The following is a 21,827-nucleotide window of genomic DNA, read 5'->3' as shown; positions in this document are numbered from 1 at the left end:
CCTGAACAGAAGTGAGCCCATGGTTGCCAGCTCCAGAAAGTGGAAGGTCACGCTGAGCCACTGGTTATGCTGGGAGCATGACTCAGCTACCTGCAAAATCTCAGTGGTTGGAGAGGGGATCCAGGCTTTGTCTTTTACCACCCTGTCTGATGGCAGTGATTTTGTCTGAGGAAAAGCATGTGCTAAACTTGCTGTGCACTGCTGGGGGAGGGAGGAATGCATACGAGGAAACCACTTCTACCCACAGCAGGTAAGGAATGGTGCCAGCATCGTACTATCAGTTGCAGAGGACTGGTGGTGGGCACAATTCCTGCCGCTTTCTAGATTCGTAAAAACACCCGCTCTGGGTCCAACGGCAGACTGATAGAAAACACAGCCCACAGGAGCAGCCCCAGCCAGATGGCGTGTTTTGAACCACTATTAATCTTGACAACCTTTCGCAGTGTTCAAAGAGTTTGCCCAGGAAAAAAAAAAAGCTCCTCCAAACGCCTGGATGCGCGGAGCGGTCCCGGCAGCATCCGCTCCTCCCTTTGTCTTCCCCACCGAGCATCTCCGGGCAGAGCAAACCCGGGAGGAGGAGGCGCCTCCAGGAGAAGCAGCAGCGGGGGAGGCGGGGGCTGGGGCAGGGACCCGAGCAGATAAAATACCCCTGGGGCGTTGCTCCTCCGGGAGCGCCGGGAACCACCAGCCGGGGCGGAGCCGGCCGGGCGGGGCGGGGCGGCCCGGACCCCCCGCCTCCCCCGGCGCCTCCCTCGGTCCAGAGCCCGGAGCCCGCCCGGTCCGGAGGCATCGCGGCCATGGGCTCCCGGCTGAGCCGGCAGAGCAGCCTGGAGGAGGAGAGCCCCGAGGAGCCCTGCGCCGGCAGGCTGGAGGGCGGCCGGGGCGACTTCCACCTCTCCTCCCTGCTCCTCCACCCGCAGAAGCTGCCCGGGGTGCTGCGGAAAGCCTCGCCGGCACCCTACGTGCGGCGGGTGGGGTGGCTGCGGGAGATCCAGGCCACCATCCGGGAGCACAAGCGGGAGCACGCCGTGCACATCCTCAGGCTGCTTAGGAAGGTAAATGCTGCGGGCGGGCCGGACCCCGGGGCCGGCACCTGCGGGGCCGTGCGGGCAGGGCGGGGCGGGGAGGGCACAAAGGGCTGTGCGCGGTGGCCGGGGGCTGCGGTCCCCCCGGCGGTGTGGGGCAGGGAGCCGGGCTTTACAAGCTCCCCCTGCCTCGGCGGTGCCGGGCGCTTTGTGCTGCCTCTCGCCGCTCCGTGCCCCGGCGGTGCGGGAGCCGCCTCGCCCGGTCCCCACCGCGGCGGCAGAGGCGGCTGCGGGAGGCGACACCCGCCCGGGCTTCCTGCCACCTCCCCGGGCGAGGGGCACCCGGCCCGACTGCCTGGGGGCTGGAGGAGGGCTGTGCTGCACGCAGGAAAAGGGGTGTCCAAGCCTCAGCTGTCCCCATCCACACCCCTCCATGCCAGCCCCGGGTGTGCTCAGGATCGATGCCCCCCAGAGAAAAGCCACGGCCATCCCACTGCCACCACATCCCATTACGCCCATCCAGCCAGGCTGGCTAAGATCTGTCTTTGGCAGGACCCAAAATGGTTTTGGAGAGGACCTCTGGGCCAGTCTCAGCTGAGAGGAGAGGTAAAGGGGTCAGTGTATCAGTGGGATCTTGTTTCTGCCTGCTACCATTCAGGAACTGCAAAGCCAGTGTGCAGACAGCATGGTGCCAAGCTGATGCTGAGGACAGAACCCTGCTGCTGGAACAGAGCCATCCCCTCCATCGCTCAGTGCTACCATCACTTTCCAGGCAAACTCAGCTCCCTCAAACCGCAGGCAACTCCGCAATCAGTAGCACAGGAGACAAATCCTCCCTCTGATTTGGACATAAAACACCAGCAGTTCTTAGTTTCTCATGTTGCTTCATTAGATAATGACCTACTTCATCTTGGGAACGTACTGAGTTTCTCGCCATAGTGGCAAGTAACCTTTGGGTGTGAGTACGGTGGAGCAGGGACAGGCTTGCTGGGATGCTTGTACAGCCATACTACAGCTGCAGGGAACTGCGTTAACAGCCCTGTCTCTGCTCTGAACATCCTGGGTTTTACAACACATCCAACAGTGGTGGTCAATGCCCCAGGCTACCAGCAAGTTGCACACTCATGAGTAAGAATTTACAGGACCAAAAATTACATCTCTACTTTTCCTGTTCACTGCCTTAGCGTTCACATGAGGATCGTTACCAGCACCACAAACACTCTTCTTGCCACACATGCAGACAGATAAACCCTCAGCAGAAAGCCTATATGCATGCACCAGTATGGCAGACAGGGGCTGAATAAGATTTCAAAGACGGTTTTGGAAAGGCACTATCACAAGTGAAGAAAAAGAGGCAACCGCTCACTTCATGAACATGGTGATGTAACATGAACAGACTTTTGTAGGGTATGCCAGAGGCCAGAACTACGGAATGTCATTATCTATAGTGCTCAGCACCTCTCCTGGAGGCTGAAGTGCTGAAATCCCCCACAGACCTCGGAGGTCTCCAGAAGGTCCATCTGTGAACAGCCATGGTTTGAATGCTAAGTCATAGGGCCATCTGGAATGGAGGGTCATTTCTAAGCCCTCCTTTCAATGCAGCCTGCCAGCTCCTTTCAGGATCAGCTAGGCACCCAGCTTCCCCTCAGCTGCGCTGAGAATTACCACGTCCTGAACACTCACACTTTGTCCACTGCCTTTCCACTTCCCCTTGTTATTCCTGGTCCCCATCTCTGCCTGTCCGTGCCAAAACAGTGACCCTCTGTACAACTTCTCATGACAGAGCGGTGGGACATGCATCCTATAGTCACAACACAGCCTTCCTCTGCCAAGTAAGATGGGAACCCATCCAACACCACCCCAAAGCCTCTGGTTTGTTGCGTGCTCAGAGATTTCAGAGACAGAGGGCTACAGCACTAACGCGTACCACACCCTTCAACAACTAAACACAACTGTCAGCCAGTCTGGGCTCATGTAATCAGAACCAGTCCTCCTCACATCTCCAGTGTCAGCTTCAAAGAGTACTATGATTAGCCTTTTTTCCTCACTTACAAATTTCCCTCACTCAACTAAATTCAGCCGTTAGCTTGGTCCCCAGCACGTCTGTCCTTACACAGACTGGCTTACCTTGGCAGTCGCACACTCTCAGGAGTCACAGGTTAATGTGTCCCAGGTGAGGGTCTGTTTGTTACCTGTAAAAAGAGAAATACCACGTTCACTCCAGTGGACAGTGAGGGTATTTAACACCATACCTCATTACCATGCCTTGGACCAGGGTGCAAACACCCCAGAGAAGGCAGAGCAATGGTGGGACTGGAATCACAGCCTCCCCAAACAAGCAGACACGCTCAGCCAGAGCGGAGGACACGGGCTCCCGATGCAAGGCAGCCTGCTCCCAGCAGACGCGGACCTTGGCCAGCCCTGCAGATGCACCCCGCAGGATGTAATTGTGTCTGCCAGTGATTTTTGACCTGTGGTCTGCAGACCGCAAAGGGCTGTGGACTGCTCCTAGAATGTCAGGAGGGTGTAATAAAGTAAAGCAAACAAACCAGCCAGAAGCACATGCACTAAGAGAGAGGCAAGATCCCAGACTGCACAGAGAACAACTGCAAACCACATGTGTACGCTCAGGTACTACACTTGCTTTGTACAGGAACACCTAGACAGCTCCATTGCACATCATCTCACCAGTCTCAAAAATACCCACTTACAAAAGACAGACCAGCTTTCCTGCTGGTCTAAATGAGCATCGCTCAGCTGAAGCCAGAGGAGGCATTAGACTTACACCAGCAAAAAGGCTGGTACAATGTGATTTTCCTGTGCTGAGACAATGGCCAAGTGTCATTTGTAAGATAACAGCACTAAGCCAACTGAACTGGCAAGACTTATAATATTTCTGCTGTCTGCAGCCACCCTTCAGGTGGTACAAAATTTTCCAAGAAATGAGAGAGAGAGAGAGAGAGGGAGGGAGAGAGGGAGGGAGGGAGACAAGTAAGATGAACAAGAAAATGCCCCTGGGCCAAGAATTATGGACTATCAACATGAAGTGAATATTTACAGCTATATTACTTATAAAACCCTCGCAGGCAGGATTTATAATGGAAATGCAGATTCATCTTAATGGTATAGCTCCAATTGGGGGAGTTTAATTACTACTCTGACATCCACTGCTGCATGCCCAGCCATGCCATCCTCTCGGCAGCTTTCTTTATCTGTGCCTATTACACTTGGCGTAGGAGGCTCCATTTCCCTGAAGCCATACGGTTAAGGGAGACATTGGCATGATGCCTTGGTACGCTCCTGGCCCTCATCCAGCTGTGTCTGTGGCTGGCTGTCCTTCAGGACTGATCCACTACTTGGGTTACTTGGTTGCTTATGGGTATCATCTGTGTACAGACAGTGATGGGGCTGTAAAACATTTGATTTATTCTCCCTTTCTCCACCAGATCTGTAGCCAGGGTCTCTTTGGTATTGTGCTGTCTGCTCGATCCAAGCATATCCAGAGCAGGAGAGAGTGGATACAGCACTGGCTTTGATTGCTGCTTAGGGTTAAGATCCCACACCTCTGCCAGCTATGGCTCCATCCCTGCTGGTGATGTATGTGTGTACAATCAGCTTTTTTTCTTCCTCTTTTTATCTTTTTTTTTTTTTTTTTTGAGCTCTCAGCACATCTTTCGCTGGGTGGTGCCTGAAGCACACATTCAGTGGAGCAGCGCGAACATATGGGGCACCCATTTGCTTATTCATTTCTCCTGGCAGCAGCACACAGAATGGGCAGAGGACTTGTTTCCTCCCTCAGCTGAGGCCTCCTTGTCAACTGAATCAAACCCAGCACTATCCGTATTCGGGAGCTTTTTGTTCTACATTTCTACTCCTGGGGTATTTTTTTCTGCCCTCAGGGTATTTTCATGTAAGTGATCTCTCTTTCCCAGATGCTTTTTTTTTCCCCCACAGCTCTATGGTACCTCCTGATTGTAATAATAGCTGTGTCATATATTACATTTTAGCTTGCCTCTTAGCAAGAAACAGCTTAGTTCTTTCCAATATCACCCGTCTGGCCCCTGGGGAGGCTTTTTGTTCCCAAGGATGCTGAGGTTTCTTCCAGCATGTCCAAAGGTGCCCCATATCCTGGTCCATGCCGGTAAGTTGCATGGACCACAGATCTTCCCCTAGCTCACGCTGTGGAAGACAGGAAGAGAACTCCCCATGACTGTTGTGTAAAGCTATCTATAAATTTACCATTACACCCAAAAGACTGCCAGTGCTTAGCGCTTACTGAGAAATTCAAAGCACAGCTAAACTCATACTGATGGGCAGGACTTTCAGTCAGCCAGTCATCACCAGGGTGTATGGCAGTACCTAAGTACCTGAGAAAGGCTTGATTCTTCCAGAAAAGCTGAGGTTGGAGAAGCAGGTTTAGAACCAGCCTTCCTGCTCGGCTCCTTCAGCAGATTCACACATAGAAGCTGACAGAACTGTAAGTTTCTCTGGAGCTAATTCTCTCTGGGCTCCAGCCAGCCTGGAAATGATATCACTCTCACCTTTCTGTGGTAGGTGGAAACAAGGCGGTCAGTCCCTAGGCTGACTAGCTCAACTTAACGCTGCATCTCATTCAGCTCTCTGGCTCTCCACATCCCCCATTGCAGTAATGCTGGGTCAGACACAGCTGCTTCACCTTTGTTGGATAGTTTCCTGTATTGAGCAACCAGCTGGCACCTCATGGGATTTACTTACTGGTTTCAAAACACCTCATGGTTATAGTTCCAAGGGAGCCCATGTATCTGACTGACCATGTTTTTCTCGTAGGATCTGGGACTGGAAGGAACATTCCTCAATGAAGTGCTCTACAAAAACGCGACTTTCCTCAACTTGGTGGATCCCATCTCCCATGACTTGCTGATGAGCCTCGCTAGAGATCTGCAGTGCCCCAAAAAGGTGAACTCTTCCCTCAGCTCTGTGGACATCTTGCGACATAGCACTGTTGCAAAGAGAGCCCTAATGGGGTGACTGGTGCTGGGTGGTGCTCTGCAATCCTTCAGAACCAGCCACTGTATGCCCTTGGAGTGGTACCATACAGAATGTTGTGCATATTTCTGTAGAAAACAGTTAAAACTACCTCAGAACGTGAATACAACTGAAAGAGGGGGTGGTTATGTGCACAGAAATAAGGAATTTACTTTTCGCACCAGTAGTAAACTTGGTGACAGGGTACAGGCCCCATAAAAATATATGGGGCAGATGGTGGTGCCATATTCACCAGTATGCCCCAGAGGTTCAAAGCAGCTAGCTTATGGGGCTGCAGAGGTGAACAGAGATCTCTGCACCTCTGCCCAGGCTGATGCTTCTGCAGGAGAAGGACAAGAACCTGGGTCCTTTGCCATGTGTAACTACCCTAACCCAGCATTACACCCCCCCATAACCGCCCAGATCTCTGAGTAAAGAATGGTGCTGTAGGAATATATTGCAACTCAGGGTTCAAGAAGCAAATATGTTAAGCGCACAGTATCCCTGCACTGCTCCAGCACTTTCCTCCAGAGAGTGAGAGCAGAGACAAAGAAAGGCGAGGCTGAGTGCAGACAAACATCACAGATACCACAGTCCCACTGCAACACCAGCATCTGCTTCTGTTACCCTTTGCCACCGCAAACACTTGGATTTGCAATACATCCTTTTGCTCATCAGGCTTGGCAAGTGTCATGTTTGCTTTATAAGGGAGAAATAGAGTGAATTTCTTTATTCAAAGAGAGATATTCAGTACACACAGCGGCGCCCTAGGGAGTACATTGAATGCCTGGTGTAGATTAGTGGCATTTCTAACCTTGTTCTGCCATCTCCTGAGGTTGTCCGATAACAATTAACCAGTCAGGTCTCAAAAGCCAAACTACATTTAGCCAACGTTTAACCCTCATCATTGGGCTGCAATGCAGCCTGAAAGATCTTCTTTTCAAGAGTAATTTTTTGTGGAAATTTTATAAGCATCTAAAAAGGAAGGAGGTGGGTTGCAGCAGTAGTACCTCTTAGCCGTGCTTCATTTGACCTTATCTCCAGCTGTTCTATCAGACCACCTCCAACTTCATGCTGTGCACTGCCCTTCAGGGGAGGTGCCATGAGGGGACATTACCCTACTCCAGTGCCCAGGTGCCTCGCAGATAACACTACAATTTTATATATACCTGCATATACCACCCCCTCCTCTATTTTAATGTCTTGTAGATGTACATGCTTATCTGCACTGACACATGCAGCATTATAGAGATGAGATTTTCCCCATTCCTAAGGAAGATGTTGAGCACCCGAGCTGCCCCTCAAAGCCAAAAGGAATTTAATTAAGGGGTTGGAGGGACTCAGTACCCTACAGCACCAGCACCCTTCCCAGCACAAACACCGGCACACCACATCCCCTCTCCGACCCTGGCTGAGCATCTGGTGGGCGTTAACTGCATTACAGGCAAGCAGGCTGGGCACAATTCCCTGTCTGTCCGTGGAAATTAAATCAGTGAGGACACGGGAAGGAACAGGAGGGTAATTCTCAGTTGCGAGCCAACAAACACTTGCAGAGCATTGTGCCAGCTTCTGTGCTGAAGCCTGGTGTGCATGTGCACCCACTTGGAAAGGTCTGCTGTTGCAGGTGACAGCAGGGTGCCAGCTGCAGCCTTGCCAGCACAGTAGTAGTCTAGAACAAGGCACCTAACCCAAGGGCCAGTCCCTGTGGGGCTCCTCAGGGAGCTGGGACAGGGATTGGGGGTGCTCAGCTGAGCGCTGGGGCTGGGATCCCTCTCCACTTGGCACAGCAGAATGGCCCCATGCTGGCAGCGCATCCCTGGGGAGTTCAGCTGATTCAGCAAGCGCTCAGGAAAGTCACAGTGCAGCTGTTGGCCCACAGTACAGCACTTCAACCGCTTCAATAAAGAATAAATTAGCATATTCCCTGACAGCTTTACTATGAGTTTACCTATCAAATCCCTAAATGCACATGTTGCGCCACAGCTGGAGGGCTGAGGAATGGGAATGCAGGTGTCTGCCAGCGTCTGGAAAATGTGATAGAGGGGGCAGAAATCCCAGCATTCAGCAGCTGCCGTTTGCCATTCTGCTTCGCCAGAGAAGAGAGGTGCTGCTCCAAGTCATGGCGACAGAGAACGCGTGCAAAAATAAACCCAGGAAAGTAGCAACCATCTTGGTGCCATCTTTTCCTGACGAGTTACTTGCAGGAAACTGCTGGCATTGGGAAGCTCCCAAACTCAAACCTCCAAGAGCAGAATGGACTGCAAGGAAGTAAGATGGAGTATGGGGAACTCACTCGTTTCCTGTCCCAGCGTCTCCCAGCTGGAGCATGGGAGGGAACAGGGTCAGGGTGCTGCTGCAGGAGGAGCAGGCATGCCCCAGGGCACATCTCTCCCAGCAAGAAGCACCTGGGGGACGGGGCAAGAGTGCTGACTGCTGAACTTTCCACACAAGGGGAACAGATGATTAGTCCAAAGACAGTGTGCAGTTAGAGTTTGGGAAGCATGGCAACAAGGTAATTGATAGAAATTTGGCATAGTTCTGTAACACAATGAGTTGGCAGCTTGTCTGCCCAGCTGGGGACGGGTGCTGCTAGGGTACAGCAGTGAGGAGCTGAGACACCCATGCTGTCCCTGCACTGGTCTTTTTTGAAAGGGAGATCTTGAAGAAAAGGGCATAGGGGGTCCCTGCACAGAGCCTTTCTCTCATTGTCAGCCAGCAGGACCCCCAGCCACAGCTCTAGAAAATAACCCCCTCCTCTGAGCTCCACTTGCTCCTTGATAGGGTGTGAAATCGTAGCCCCACTCTGGGCAGGAACATGCTGGCTGGGCTGGGGTCCTTCCTGGCAGTGCAGAGCTACTGCTCCTCCTCCAGCCCAGGAAGAGATGGCATGTGGCACAGAGGCATCTCAGGCTTTCTCACCATTTCTCTTTCATCCTCCTCTTTTCATCTCCTCCGCTATACACGTTCCCCTGCTCCACTACCACCTCTGATCCATTCCCATCTTGCTTTGTCCTCCCCCTTGCTTCCTATTCTGCTGTGGTGCACGCAGAGGCTAAGCTGTCCCTTTGCTTTCAGGAATACGACCCCTGGAAATCCTCGGACAGGATCTGCAGGCAGCTGATTTACCACCTGACCCCCCACTCGAAATGGCACCGGCACGGCGTGCCCCGGAGGAAGTCCCAAGCGTGGTAAGCAGCCAGTTGGGGACAGTGTGGGTGGGCACGGAGGGGCGTCTGCCAGGCGCAACTCTGCTGCAGCCAAGTACCATCCCAGTCTGCTACTACTGCCCTTCTCAGGGCTGAAAACCTGCATGGCAGCCTCTGCTCAGTCTCTTAGAAAACCTCAGCCAAACGGCGTGGGGTCAGTGCCAATGCCTCTCTCCCCAATCTGGTTTGCTATTTACTCCTTTTTATGTAGTCTTACAGTTCCTCAACCTCTCCCAAGTGCATTGAAACCAATCCCACTGATTGCACAGCTCAGACGACCCTCCCAGCAGGGCTTGCAGGGTGTTTGGCCCTAGAAGCAGGGCCAAAGCTGGCAGCCTCGCAGATACACGCACCCACGTGCCGAGCTGAGCCGGCCCCCAGCTCTGCGTCCCACTTTGTCCTTGTTTATCCCAGTAAAACCTCTCTGCCTGTGGGGAAGATCTCCCATTACGAGGCGCTACCACAAGCTGATCACCCCATTCAGTAGGAAGCACTTTGGGGTGGTGGCCATCCTTACTTACCTCCCACTTCTCTGCCAGGACCAGGAAAGGGACCCGAGATGATGCAGAGCCTCACGCACAGGGAGCCCGACTCAAGGCACGTTGGCCACAGACAGCTGCCGGATGGCAGCTGCTTTCCACTACTACAGACATACTCAGACACCCACACTTGTTCTCTGCTTGACACTTGCTGGCTTTTCTAACCAGATAAAGAGCAATCCCTACTTCTTTTAAATCCACCCCTTCTCTCCTCATTTTCTTTGAGCAAAGCCTGTTCCTGTGACACAGGTCACCAGTGCTGAAGACAAGACAGAGAAGTGACTAAGAAAAGAGGAGCTCACGTAAGCCCCATTAGCTTCACAGGAATAAAGGAAGGATTGGGTAAAAAGAAATGCAAAATCAGCAGCACTCTGAGAACAGCCTTGAGCTTTTCTGAGACTTTCAGAGTCTTTGATGCATGTGCCAGCAACTTAAAATCCCCCATGGGAACTGACATTTCCATCGTACCTTGCATTCTGACTCAGAGGCAGATCCTCAGTGCATCTTAAGGAATAAAATCCCTAATACCATGATTTCCAGGCCATCTGCCCCTCACACCTGTAGTCCCACTTTGCCACTGAATCTGAGCTCTCTGTGAGTTTCAAAACTCTCACCCCCAGCACTCCACAGGGCAGGACTCTTCGTGCAGGTTTGCAGGTGGGAACCACAGCACAGAACAAGACCGAGGGACCAGAGCTGAGCGAGTCCTTTTCCAGACCCACTCAGTTAGATGACATTTTCCCTATGGGATCACAAAGCGCTGGAGATGCAGGATATATAGAGCAGGTCTGACCTCATCCCCATCCCCTCCCAAGACAGAAAGGCTTAAAGATAAGAAGTGCTGGAGACAGGGCGAGCTCTACAGAGGGTGGCTGTCTCCATTCCTTTCCAAGCTCCCTTTTGCTGAAACCCATCCTCATTCTGATTTTCCAAGGGAAAAATCCCTCCCTGCCACTACTAACTCAACCCTCTGCCTCCCTACTCCTCTTTGTAGCCAGAACAAACCTCTTCTCTGGTTGGACTCCAGGCTGGAGAGTCAAACTGGAGGTGTTCCCTCTGGTTGCACAGCCCAGGGAGAGCAGAGGACTGCCTGCTGCAAACTCATCACTTACTAACAACACAGAGAGGAGGTCTGTGGCCAGAGGGAGAGCTCTGGGCTCCATGAGCCCAAATCCTACACAGAGGGGTCAGGCCCAAACTATTGGCCAGGTACAGAGCATCTGTGAGCACAAGCAGGGTGAGGGCAACAAGGCAATGTGCGGTGGAGGGAAATATAGGTCTAAAATGGGCAGCCCTGCCTGGCAGCGAGGCCCAGCTGCAAGGTGTTACATAAGGCACAAAATAATTTTGATCAAATATTAAACAGCAAAGCTTCCTCTTTTAAGACTGGAGAGGAACTGGTTTGCAGTTTGCGGCAAAAGGCGCCTGCAGAGTTGGCATGCGAGGCTGCTGCAAGAAAATGGATGTTGTTGGTAGCAGCAAGGCAAGAAATAACTGCTTCATTTGGAGATACCAAGGCCTCATTTTGTCCAGCCTGGCTGTTTTTACCTGCTCTGAATTCTCCACTTCCCTCTGTCTGCTATTTTACTATAATCTCTGTCTCTGAACCCATGCCAGGCTTGTACCCTTCCTGCCTTCAAGGTCCGGTAAAGAGCATGGGTGTAGCAGCAATACTTTGAAGGCATTTCTAAAATCTAGTGGGGATTTGGGACAGCAGGGAGGAATCAGTGTGTGGAGACCACATTGGGGAACTGAATTCTCCTCTCGCTTTTGCAGTCTCCTGGGCTTTGGCTTCTGGCTTTCACAGAGCTGATGCAGGACCCCCTTGTTCTCTTCTGAAAGGTGATTTTTGCTTTCTGGCATCATGTCAGATGGGTCCAGGAGATAATAAGCGCAGCCAAACAGAGAGCTTAGAACATCTGCCAGGTTAATTATGTTTGGGCTGTTTTGGAGATGTGGTATGGGAGATGGAAAGGACCTGCAATACTGGATCCATATCACACATCAGGTGTTCTTCCCTGCTGCCAAACAGCAAAGCAGTGGGTCAGAAACAAACTAACTGTAGTTACGTCCCCATCTACTCTCAGTGGGACCCAAAACATCCAGCAAGTACAAACCTGATCCACCCATGAACTGGTAAAGCAGAAAGGATAAGGTACATTTCTTCAAGCACTCCTGTTGCGATACTCAGCAATGCCAGGACACCTGGAACTGTAAACTCTATTAAGAACCAATCATACTTTCACTAAGCAGGAACAGTCTTATGCTATTCATGCTGTAGAGCCCAACCAGATACTAAATATTCACAAATAGACTAAGTCAGCAAAGCATCAAACATGAGAGCCTCCAGACACGCACAGATACGTTCCTCTAGACCTCCTTAGCCACAAACCTGCTCCCCACTAAAGCCAGAGGTCCCACGTGCTTCCACTACCACCTTAAACATGGACGTATTCAACCCAGGGCTATGACTGCAGCAAAGGTGCAGCGTGCCTCGCACAGGACACAGTGGGCTGCTGTTCATCCTGCTTAGCCATTCCTCTAAAGAGCTACTGACAGAGGTGACGGTAACACAGCACCTGGCCCTGAGTCTGGGAGAGAAGTCAGGCCACATGCTAGTATCAGCTGAATGCCCCAGGCCAGAGCAGAGTCCATACAGAAATGTGGAAGGAGAAAGCTTATTGCAGCACAGTGGTCTCAATGCAACAGCAGCTGAAGCAAGTAGGAGAGATCCATCCCAGGCTGCGTCTGGCTTCTCTGCTTGATTAAACTGTCAAATGTGATGCTGGGAGGCAGTTTGCCCTCTGCATCTGTGCCAGTGGGTATCCGCCTTGTACAATGAAGGGTTCGCAGTGTCCCAGCTGTGCAGTCACCCAAAGAGACTATTTCAGCTGCCCAGGTGATACTCGGACAGGTTTGCCACGCTGACAACAAAGGGTTCAATTCTCCTTCCCCACAAAATCCTGTCTTAAGTTTGCAGCTTCCAGTCAACAGCCTGCACCCCACCTTGCAGCTCACCCTGCAGGGGTTGGCTGCCTAACCAAACAGGGAAGGCAAGCTCTTGGGGGATTTACTGGGGATTTTAAAAATTAAAAACTCAAAAGCTAGAGCAGAATACGTCCTGGAGTGTTGTGTAAGTCCAGCTTCGCTTTCTCATTAAATTGACATTTATAGTGTAAAGAGTAACGGAGAAAATGCTCCTCTCCACAGATGTAGGCTTTTTAGGCTATCAACACCACTTCTGTGGTATTTTGACAGATGCAGAATTTTTGGATGTTATTAATTCTTGTTTTCAGAAGTCTTGAGGATTCCTTAATTCAGCATTGCAGAAGAACTACATGTTCTACCAGGTGAAGGCAGTGTTTGTCTGGAAAGCTGGATCACAGCCTAGTACTGCAAACAAGGAGCTATGGATTAACAACTGAGCTGGCCTGGCAAAGCCATGTCAGGGAACCTTATGTATCTTCCACTTGCATCATCCCCAGAGCTGGCTACTTCAGTGTAACTACTTCCTTTCTTGAGTGCAAGGGACCAAGCCTGAATCCACAAAACATGCAGGCAGTAAACACAGAGTGATCTTTACAGGCAGGGTGTTCTGGCACAGAAGAAACCCCAGATTTTTCACAGTGACTGGTTCTGGAAGAGCAAAGGCGGTTGTGTGCAGGGAGTTAATAACTCCCAAACTGCATGCATCTAGGCTTTCCTTTTCACAAGTCTCACCATGGTTTTACTTTGCTCATCTGAGTGAATTTCATTTTGAAACATCTTGGCTAATCCAAAGCAAGGTGGAGAAGAGAGTATCCTTCTGGGCTCATCGCTCCATTTCCCACTTATTGATGTGCACTGCTCAGACATTGCAGCGTTATATCCACTTTTAAAATGCAATGAAAGCACTTGTGTCTAGAAGATGGCAAGGAAACAGCTCTAAAGGGCTTTGGATCTTTGTTTTTTTTCTTCTTTTTTTTTCCCCTGAAAACATCAGTCAGGGCTGCAGATGACAGCTCTGGCAGATTAGATCCTAGCCTTCACATGGCATGAGGTGAATATTAACTAGAGCTTCATGTCACCCTTATGCAACAGAGTAAACAGGCACCATCATTCCTGCTTTAGAGATAGGAAGCCAAGTTAGAGAATATCGGTCAGTTAACTAAAGCCACATGGCAACAGTCATATGGGAGTACAGGAACTGCCCCACAGAATGTTTTCAAGAAGCTGCTGCTGACAGAGATGTCAGCTGGACAGACATGAGCTGGTGAATAAATTATGGAGAGAGGCAGGAACTGTCCCCTTCCCTCATCTTACAGTGCAGAGACCTAAACACTACCTGTGATCAGGGTTCCCAGCAGCATCAAGAGGCAGGTGCATCTGCAAAGGCTGTTGGAGGTGCTAGAAAGGGCAGCTTGATGCTGCCCTGTCACAGATCAGAAGGAAAAAGTCCAAGACAGGCAGGCAGGAGAAGCAGGACACTTTGATAGAGATAGACAATGAGTGAAATACAGAGGCTAGGTGGTAGTTAAAAGGAATCAGCAGAGACCAGGGTGTAATGGCTCCTGATTGTTGCTCTGGTGGGACTTGCAGCAGCCACAGTGGTGCTTGACCTTGTACCTTCATAACTCTTACACAGTTGAAGATCTGACAAGAACATAGGCTGATACATGACAGTTACAGTGAGGAGGCAGCATTATTCCCTGCTTTGCTAGGATAGACCTAAATAATGAGGGGAAACAACCAGAGGTCTTGGATGGATCAAGTGGCAGCAGGAGGAGGGCCAAGGGTTCACAGGTCTCTTGAACACACCTTCAAGGAGAGAGTGAAGGTGACAGCAGAGCCAGGAGGAGCAGAGGTGCTCAGCTGCATCATCACCTACAGGTATCAATGTCCTACTCTGGTCACATAGGGAGGGTGGTAGAAGGAAGGCCACCTTTGCACTCCCTTCTCTCCACAGTGAGGGATCTCCCCACAGTTGATCAGAAGAACTCGGGCACAAGGATGGAGATGCAACTGAGGGACTTCTCATGGAAGTGGCCTGTTTGTGCCCTGCCTGCATCTTCGCAGAGGTGCTGGGCCCAGCCTCAGAACAGCTCGGGCTGGGTTAGTCTAGGTCAGTGCTTTTGAGGCTTCTCTTTCCTTTTTCATGTCTCACTACAGGCAGCTAAAGCCAGCCCTGCACAGCAGCACCCTGTACCACAGGGAAGCAAAGCAAGGAGATTGTGGTCATTAAAAAGCCCAGAGTCCATCCCCTAAATCACTGCTCAAACAACAGAAGCCATCCAGACATGCCCGTCACTAGCAGCCAAGAGATACTTGACTCATGGCTAATTAGCCACTACTGGCAGTGCCTGTTAATGAAGGAGGGGATGCAGAATGTTGGGAGTCTCTGGCATCAGGAAAATTTTACATCTGGAGGCAAATTAAATGTAAAAACAAGAGGGAGGAAGAGGAGGAGAAAGCTGGTAATTCCCCAGAGAGACAGGCAGGGACTCATGGGCATCCTTCATTACTGAAATCCCATCTGACTCTTATTGTCTCCTCCCAGCCTCTCTCCATAGCATGGAGACAAGGAAGGGAGGCTGGGACTCCAGGAACCTGAACGTTCTTGCGCTGAACAAGCTCCTCCAAACCCCACAAAGCTAACAAGGTCAAGCACCACTGTGGCTGCTGCAAGTCCCACCAGAGCAACAATCAGGAGCCATTACACCCCTGCTCTGCAGCCACCAAAGAATTTAGCTGATGAGCAAGAAGTTGAAGGGATTCAGTGCTAATAAAAAATGTGCTGAGCCTTCAGCGTCATGGACTCAAAGAAGGACCTGGAAGAGGGCCTAAGGGCTAGGTCCCAGAGACAAACAACTAGCAGTTAATTTCAGATCTCCTAACTGTTTCATCTCAAGACAGCTCTGAATTTGCTTATGTTAGCTGAGTTCCCAGGAGGCAGGAACAGTGACTGAGCCTAGTGTGGGGAGAGGAAGATTTTTATCACAGAAAAAAGCCAAGGGAGGCACGAGATGGTTTCATCCCTTCCTGGCCCACATTTCTGGTTCAGAGAGCACAAGCTTTCTTCTGACACCCACAGGTCCCTCAGACCCCTACGCTGTCTGGACTGATCCTGGGTGGATCTCACATGGCCAGGCTCAGGGTGCAGCCTGGGGACTGCTGGCTGATGCCTGCTGAAGGGTAGATTTGGCACTTAGGGAAGGAATAAGTGGAAGAAAGGGCAGACCCCAAGGGGGCAGATGCAAGGAACAACTTGTTTCGCATGAGAAACAAGGAGATGTACCTAGAAGAGCTCTCATTCCCTCAGGCGGGCTGGACCAGGGTTGCAAGCAGGGCGCTGATCCCTTATACCCAGGAGGGCAGGCAGGCACCGTTCCTCAGTGGGTGCTGCCTCTAGCTCCAGACAGGCAGCAGGCGACAGGCTGCTGATTGCCCTTGCTTCTTGCTCAAAGTTCCACAGGATTTCTCACTTGCAGCCATTTCTCCAGCATCTGAGGGAGTGGGGGTTTGTTTCCTCTCCAGCTTGCTGCAGATAATACAAACACAGTCTGCTTCCCTGCATCCAGGGTCCAGATCCTTGTTAGATGCAAATCCCCACAATTATAAATCTGCACACAGCACCAGTTGCGGTAGCATTAGGCTAATCCAGCCTCCAGTGCTTCGCAGTCCTCTGCCCACGAGTCCCGTGGGCAGCAAGAGCCGTATCGCTAAGTAGCTGGTTTGTCTCACACAAAGAAAAAAAACACTTCTGCAGCTGAAGCAATCTTTAAACCTATTTTACTTGCAGAAATTAGGGGATAATAGATGATCCATTTCCCTGGAAATAAACCTGGCATTTTCTCAGCTGCTGCACAAGTGTCTGAGAGCTTGGGGTCCTGTGTATCGTGACCTCCCCCCAAGAGAAATAGAACTTAGCAGAGCTCAGAAAAAATACCAAGTGTCAGATAATTCAGAGTAAAGCATCTACCCACGTCTCCCTGTCCCTTTTCTGACAGCAGATATATTTACCTCTAAAGCAACAGAGGAGGAAGAGGAGTGGTCAGCTATTCCGTGCCCTGCCCCAGAAATGGTATTTAGCTGCACCTCTTCAAGCTGCACAGGAACAGCAAGGAGGGGAGGAGGAGAGCTGCCGGGGTTCAAAGCACGCGTAGGGTGTCAGGTCTCATGCTTCAGCACTTACCAGAGAGCCTGGCTGCAGCATTAGGGGCTGTGTCCACCAGGGCAAGGCTTCTACAGACACATCCCTACAAGAGGCATTTTTACAGGCGAGAGAACGACTTCCCAAGACAGGAGGAGCCCACAGCGCTGAGACAGGAGGCCCAGAGTCACCCTGGCAGGTACAGCAATGAGGGCAAAAGGAAGCAGCAAAACACAGAGGAAAGGAAAGAAAAACAAGCCAGCAAAAGAGGGAGGAGGGCCCTGGCACAGGACGGGAGGCATGAGGGTTTAAGCGCATTCAGCCAGGAGCAGTGCAAGTCTGGAGAATCAATTACGGGAAGATAATTTGTCTGCTTGATTAAGGCCTCCCTGGGGTACTGGCTTGTTGCTGGGGAGAGCAGCAGAAGGTACCAGCTCCGGTCAGAGCACAATCCCTGACTTATTACCGCAGTCCCTGTGTAGCAGTCACCAGGAGGGGAGGCTTCATGGGCAGAGACAGATGAGCACATCGCTTTTGTCCTTCCAACATTTCCCCTCACTTATCTCTGCACTCAGAGCCAAGTCACTCAAAAGGGGACCCCAAGAGCCATTCAAACTTGCCCCCCCCCTTAAGAAAGCTGCTGTCACAGACACAGCAGGAAAAACGGCACCTGAATGCTGAGGCCCGGGAGAGGGAGCGGTGCCGGCTCAGCCGTGCCCTCCAGTGGTCCCCACTCCAGCCTGGTTCCCATCCCACCCTGGAAACTCTAAGGCTTGTTCCGTGTAGCTTTACAACAGGAAGGTCAGAGGAGGCTTTGCACAGGCTCAGACAAGGCTTGGGGCCAGGGGGGTGTCCCTATGTTTATGTCCCCTTTCTGTCCCCCTCCCAGGATCTGCCATGGGTTGGCAGCACTGGGGAAGAGAATTTCCAGGAGCCACAGGCTGCGCTTGCACACAACAGGCACTGAAGTCATTACAGGCTTGCACTATGCTTGTGTATCCTGTATTCCTGCACACCCCAACAAAGTCTTGTTCTAAACCAATACAGGCCAGAGAACGCTTCTGTCTCACCTCTTGGACCAGCCCACACTGGGTATAGGGGACTGTTTCCCCTATTCAGCCAGGTTTACACTCAAGATTCATTTCTCCCTGCTTAATCTGACCAATATGAACGCACACCGCCACTGTGCATTTGATGCCTGGTTTTGCTAGAACAAGTACTCCATATCAAACACCCAGATGAAACATCTAGCACGGCTGAAGGCACAATGTTGTGCCAGGGGAGACCTGAGAGTCTTCCAGCTTTGAGGCCAGTCGCTGGTAGATTTTATACAAGCTGAACCCTCTTTTGTGGTAGATTATGCTACACCACTGCCAGTGGTTGGTGACAAACTATACAAAAAGAAAAAAGCACACATTTTTTTTCCAGGAGAGTTGAAGAAATGCAGCTCCCAGGCAGCCTGGGCCGATAACGAGCATCCCTTGGATTACCAGGCAGAGGGAGGCTAGCCCAGGGCCATCCAGACTGCAGCAGGCACAGCTCACAACTCGTGCTGCTCTTACAGCAGCTAAAAGAACTGCACCACTGCTACGAGCAATGTGGTTGATTAATTCTTCACAATCCCGTCTCTGGGGCCCTGATATTGGAGAATATCTTCAAGTGAAAGCCCTTCGGACAACTCACTTGTGTGCTTTCAGACCAATTATAATTCACCGGTACATCAGTTTCTGCTGTTTGGCAGAACAGACAAGCACCACTCCCCTTGCCCCTCCCGTGATCCACTGAGGAGTAGTCTGGGTCATGTGAAGTTCCGACATTCAGTTAAGTAACGCATGAGGCTCTTCTAAACCTTTAGGTCTGAATATAAGTTATTCCATGCTGTTACTACCTCTCTGCCATGAGAGCTCATTAGCTCAAACACATGCCTGTGGATACAGCCTCAGCCTTGCACAGTGAATTCCCACAGGAAGAACAAGGACACGCAGAAGTAGCCTGAACAAAGCACTGCTAAACCCAGAGCAGGAATTTGTGGGCTTGAGAACTGACAGGGCAGACCATGAGGTCTCTTCACCTCACACCTACAAGGAAGCACAGCTACAGGTTTACCAGTGTTGAACGTGTCCATGAAGGGCTGTTGCCTGCGCTAATGCACATTTATTCACTTGCATTGTCACATGCTCGTAGGGGATTATTAAGGACTGAGATTTCCAGGATGCCATGAACTGCATATGTAACGCAGAGCTACAGAGGCAGTGTCGCATCCTCTCCACAGCTGCAGAAGGGCCTGGCAACACTAAGCTCATAGGAGCGTTCTCACCTGCCATGGGAGTTTCTGCGGTGCTGCAGCCTTCTCAGAGGAAATTGCATATCCCCACGTACCCATTGCTCTCAGGGACTGGCTGTGCCACAGGTGTGTAGGACACTACAGAGACCTTCAAATTGGTGGTTAATTCTTAACCCACCCTGCTCTTCCCAAGCTCAACAAAGCATTTACAGACCCACTGAGCATATGATTAAATGACACTAGTGGGGGTCCTGCTAGGGCTCCCCTATCCTTAAAGCTAGATGTGTCTGAAAGGACAGCAAGACTAATATCATTTACACTAAGGGATTAGGTTCTCCTGTGTTACACCAACACACATTTCTACTCAATCTTGCAACATAGCCACACCAGTTCCTATAGCCCCACAGCTTCCAGTTCTCACAGCACTCTCACAAACCCACAGTCCATCATAAAACTCCACATCCTACTCCCTTTACATACCCAACAGCCCCATAGCACAGCTTTTCCTGCTGTACAGCTTGCCTACCTGCTCCTCACTCCACTTGCCAGGCAGACAGCAAAAGAAATGGCTGAAACCATCTCTCTAGATTTCTTTTAGCACCCTTATGCCCTCCCCGCCTCCTCACAGCTGCAGCAGATCCCAGATGATCTGCTGACCACAGAGACCCCAATAGGCAGCCACTGGTGCCGCTTACTAAGTGCTGCTTGGGAAGGCTTTTAAAGGGACATGCAGTAAATCCACTCCTGGAGTGCAGTTTGCCTATCGATTGTTTTCCTGAGAAAATATCCATTCCTCAGCCTTTTAACATTGCTGTCCTCTGCAGTAGCCCTGCGGCTCAGTCTATTTGCAACAGACCTTGGCATTCACCTGGAGAAGTGGCATACAAACAGCCCCCACACAGTGCAAACCAGCGCACTTGGAGCATTTGCTTGCCTGGGTTATTTTTGCTTTCCATGCATGAACGTCTGTACGTGCACATACAGACAAACCCTTTGAAATGTGCTAGTGCAAGACACTTTAGCGTCCTATGTTTAGCCAGTTCTGACAAAGTTTATGTGTGAGTGCTGAGCATATACAGGAAAGCCCCAGGACACAGTCTGCCCAGAGGCATGGTGCAAACCTTGTGCTTGTTTCCCAAATGAGCTCCATTAACCCTTTGCTTAACATTCTAGCCCATGCTCTTAATGATTTCTCCCCTGTCCCAAGGGATCTGTCACTTGGGTGAGAGATGGATGAGAGTGGTCCCCTTAATGATCTCTCTCTCTACCCCTTTCCATCATTAGCCTGAAGACCAGCCTGCAGAAGAAGGTGAGCCAGGACTCCATGGATTTGTCAGGGATCCCCCTGACCATGCGGGATGTTCACCGCATGGCCTATTACCTGCAGAACAATGGGGACCACCTCACCTCTGTGGACCTGAGCTTCACCGAGCTGAATGACGACATGGTGCGCCTGCTGCTGCCCTTCCTCTGGGCACTACCCAAGCTCACTCACCTTTCCCTCAATGGCAACCGACTGACGCGGGCGACCATGAAGGAGCTGACTGACATCATGAAGGACATGAACAAGTTCCCTTGCCTGGCCTGGGTTGACCTCGGCAACAACGTGGACGTCTCCTCCATGCCACAGCCATTGCTCGTGGGCCTGCGCAAGCGCCTCAGCCAACAGACCACACTGCCTACCATCTATGAGGCGCTCGACTGCGACTCGGAGATCTCCAGCGGGCATGAGGGCAGCCAGCCAGAGGACGAAGCAGCAGGAAGCACCCCGCCACATGCTTTCTCTCAGCAAGGCTGCGAGAGGTGACTGGACAACAGGCTGGCGCTGGCACACTGAAGCCACCCCAAGGAGAAGTCTTGAGTACCAACATCAAGCAGAGGGCCAGCTTTACCAGCTTTCTGTGGCTCTTTTCTCTCACCTTCCCTGACATCTCCCCCCCACACTTGCTCTGAGACAAAAGCCTGTCATCCCACCACAACATGCTCTGCTCCCTCCCTCACTGCCAAACCCATCACCCATGTTCCAGAGAGGAACCAGTGACTTACAGTGAACCTGGTTCCCAGGCAGGGTCTCACCGGAAGACGGAAAAAGACCTGTCAGAGTCAAGAATATCCTCCAGCAGCCATTGGGTTGAGGGAAAGGGATGGGGGGAACCTAAAACAGAAACAAACTCATAATTTACGTCCTTTCTTCCTTTTCCTATGCACCTTGGAAACCTTGGGACCTGCAGCCTTGAGTGTGACAGGAGGTACCCCAAGAGCCCCTAGCTGCTGTGGAGCTTAGTTGAAGGGCTCAGAGGCCAGAGCTGGAGCCCGGCAGTGTGTCTCCCTCTTGTGTCTGGCTCCTTTTGTTTTGTTTTTTTCCTATTGTGTGTTTTGTATTAACGTCTGAACAAAGGGACCTGGTCAGAGACCATTGGATTGCATAGGCTGGGGCGGACACATGGGTTGGAACTGCAGCATCAGGATATTTGCTGTGTGACCGGGGTGAGAGGGAGGGGAAGGAGGTATGTGTTGGTGGGAGCATGGGGGATGGGATGAGTTGGGATGGGGTGGGAGGAGGGGGGGAGGAGTGGGAGGGAGAAGAGTCTTGTGGATTAGCAGGGTTGGTTTCAAAAACTGTGCTTTTGTACTAAAATT

The 21,827-nt window shown here is 51.3% G+C and overlaps 1 protein-coding gene across 1 annotated transcript; it reads left to right on the top strand.

Moving 5' to 3' along the window:
* The first annotated feature begins 797 nt into the window (after positions 1-797).
* On the top strand, positions 798-20,994 carry LRRC75B (leucine rich repeat containing 75B). Its single transcript, XM_068412951.1, has 4 exons — positions 798-1,055; positions 5,832-5,960; positions 9,105-9,217; positions 20,472-20,994. The coding sequence occupies exons 1-4, from the start codon at positions 798-800 to the stop codon at positions 20,992-20,994; spliced, it is 1,023 nt and encodes a 340-aa protein (XP_068269052.1).
* Positions 20,995-21,827: the final 833 nt, after the last annotated feature.

This window comes from Nyctibius grandis, chromosome 14 (assembly GCF_013368605.1).
Source record: "Nyctibius grandis isolate bNycGra1 chromosome 14, bNycGra1.pri, whole genome shotgun sequence".
Lineage (NCBI taxonomy): Eukaryota > Metazoa > Chordata > Aves > Nyctibiiformes > Nyctibiidae > Nyctibius > Nyctibius grandis.
The sequence above is the reverse complement of the archived record's forward strand: the minus strand, read 5'-3'. Positions and strand labels throughout refer to the sequence as shown.

Bases quoted from the DNA above. Each gene is read 5' to 3' on its own strand.
- LRRC75B (XM_068412951.1), top strand. From the start codon at position 798: ATGGGCTCCCGGCTGAGCCGGCAGAGCAGCCTGGAGGAGGAGAGCCCC. The intron at 1,056-5,831 runs GTAAATGCTGCG...TTTTTCTCGTAG, and splicing joins TCCTCAGGCTGCTTAGGAAG to GATCTGGGACTGGAAGGAAC. The intron at 5,961-9,104 runs GTGAACTCTTCC...CTTTGCTTTCAG, and splicing joins ATCTGCAGTGCCCCAAAAAG to GAATACGACCCCTGGAAATC.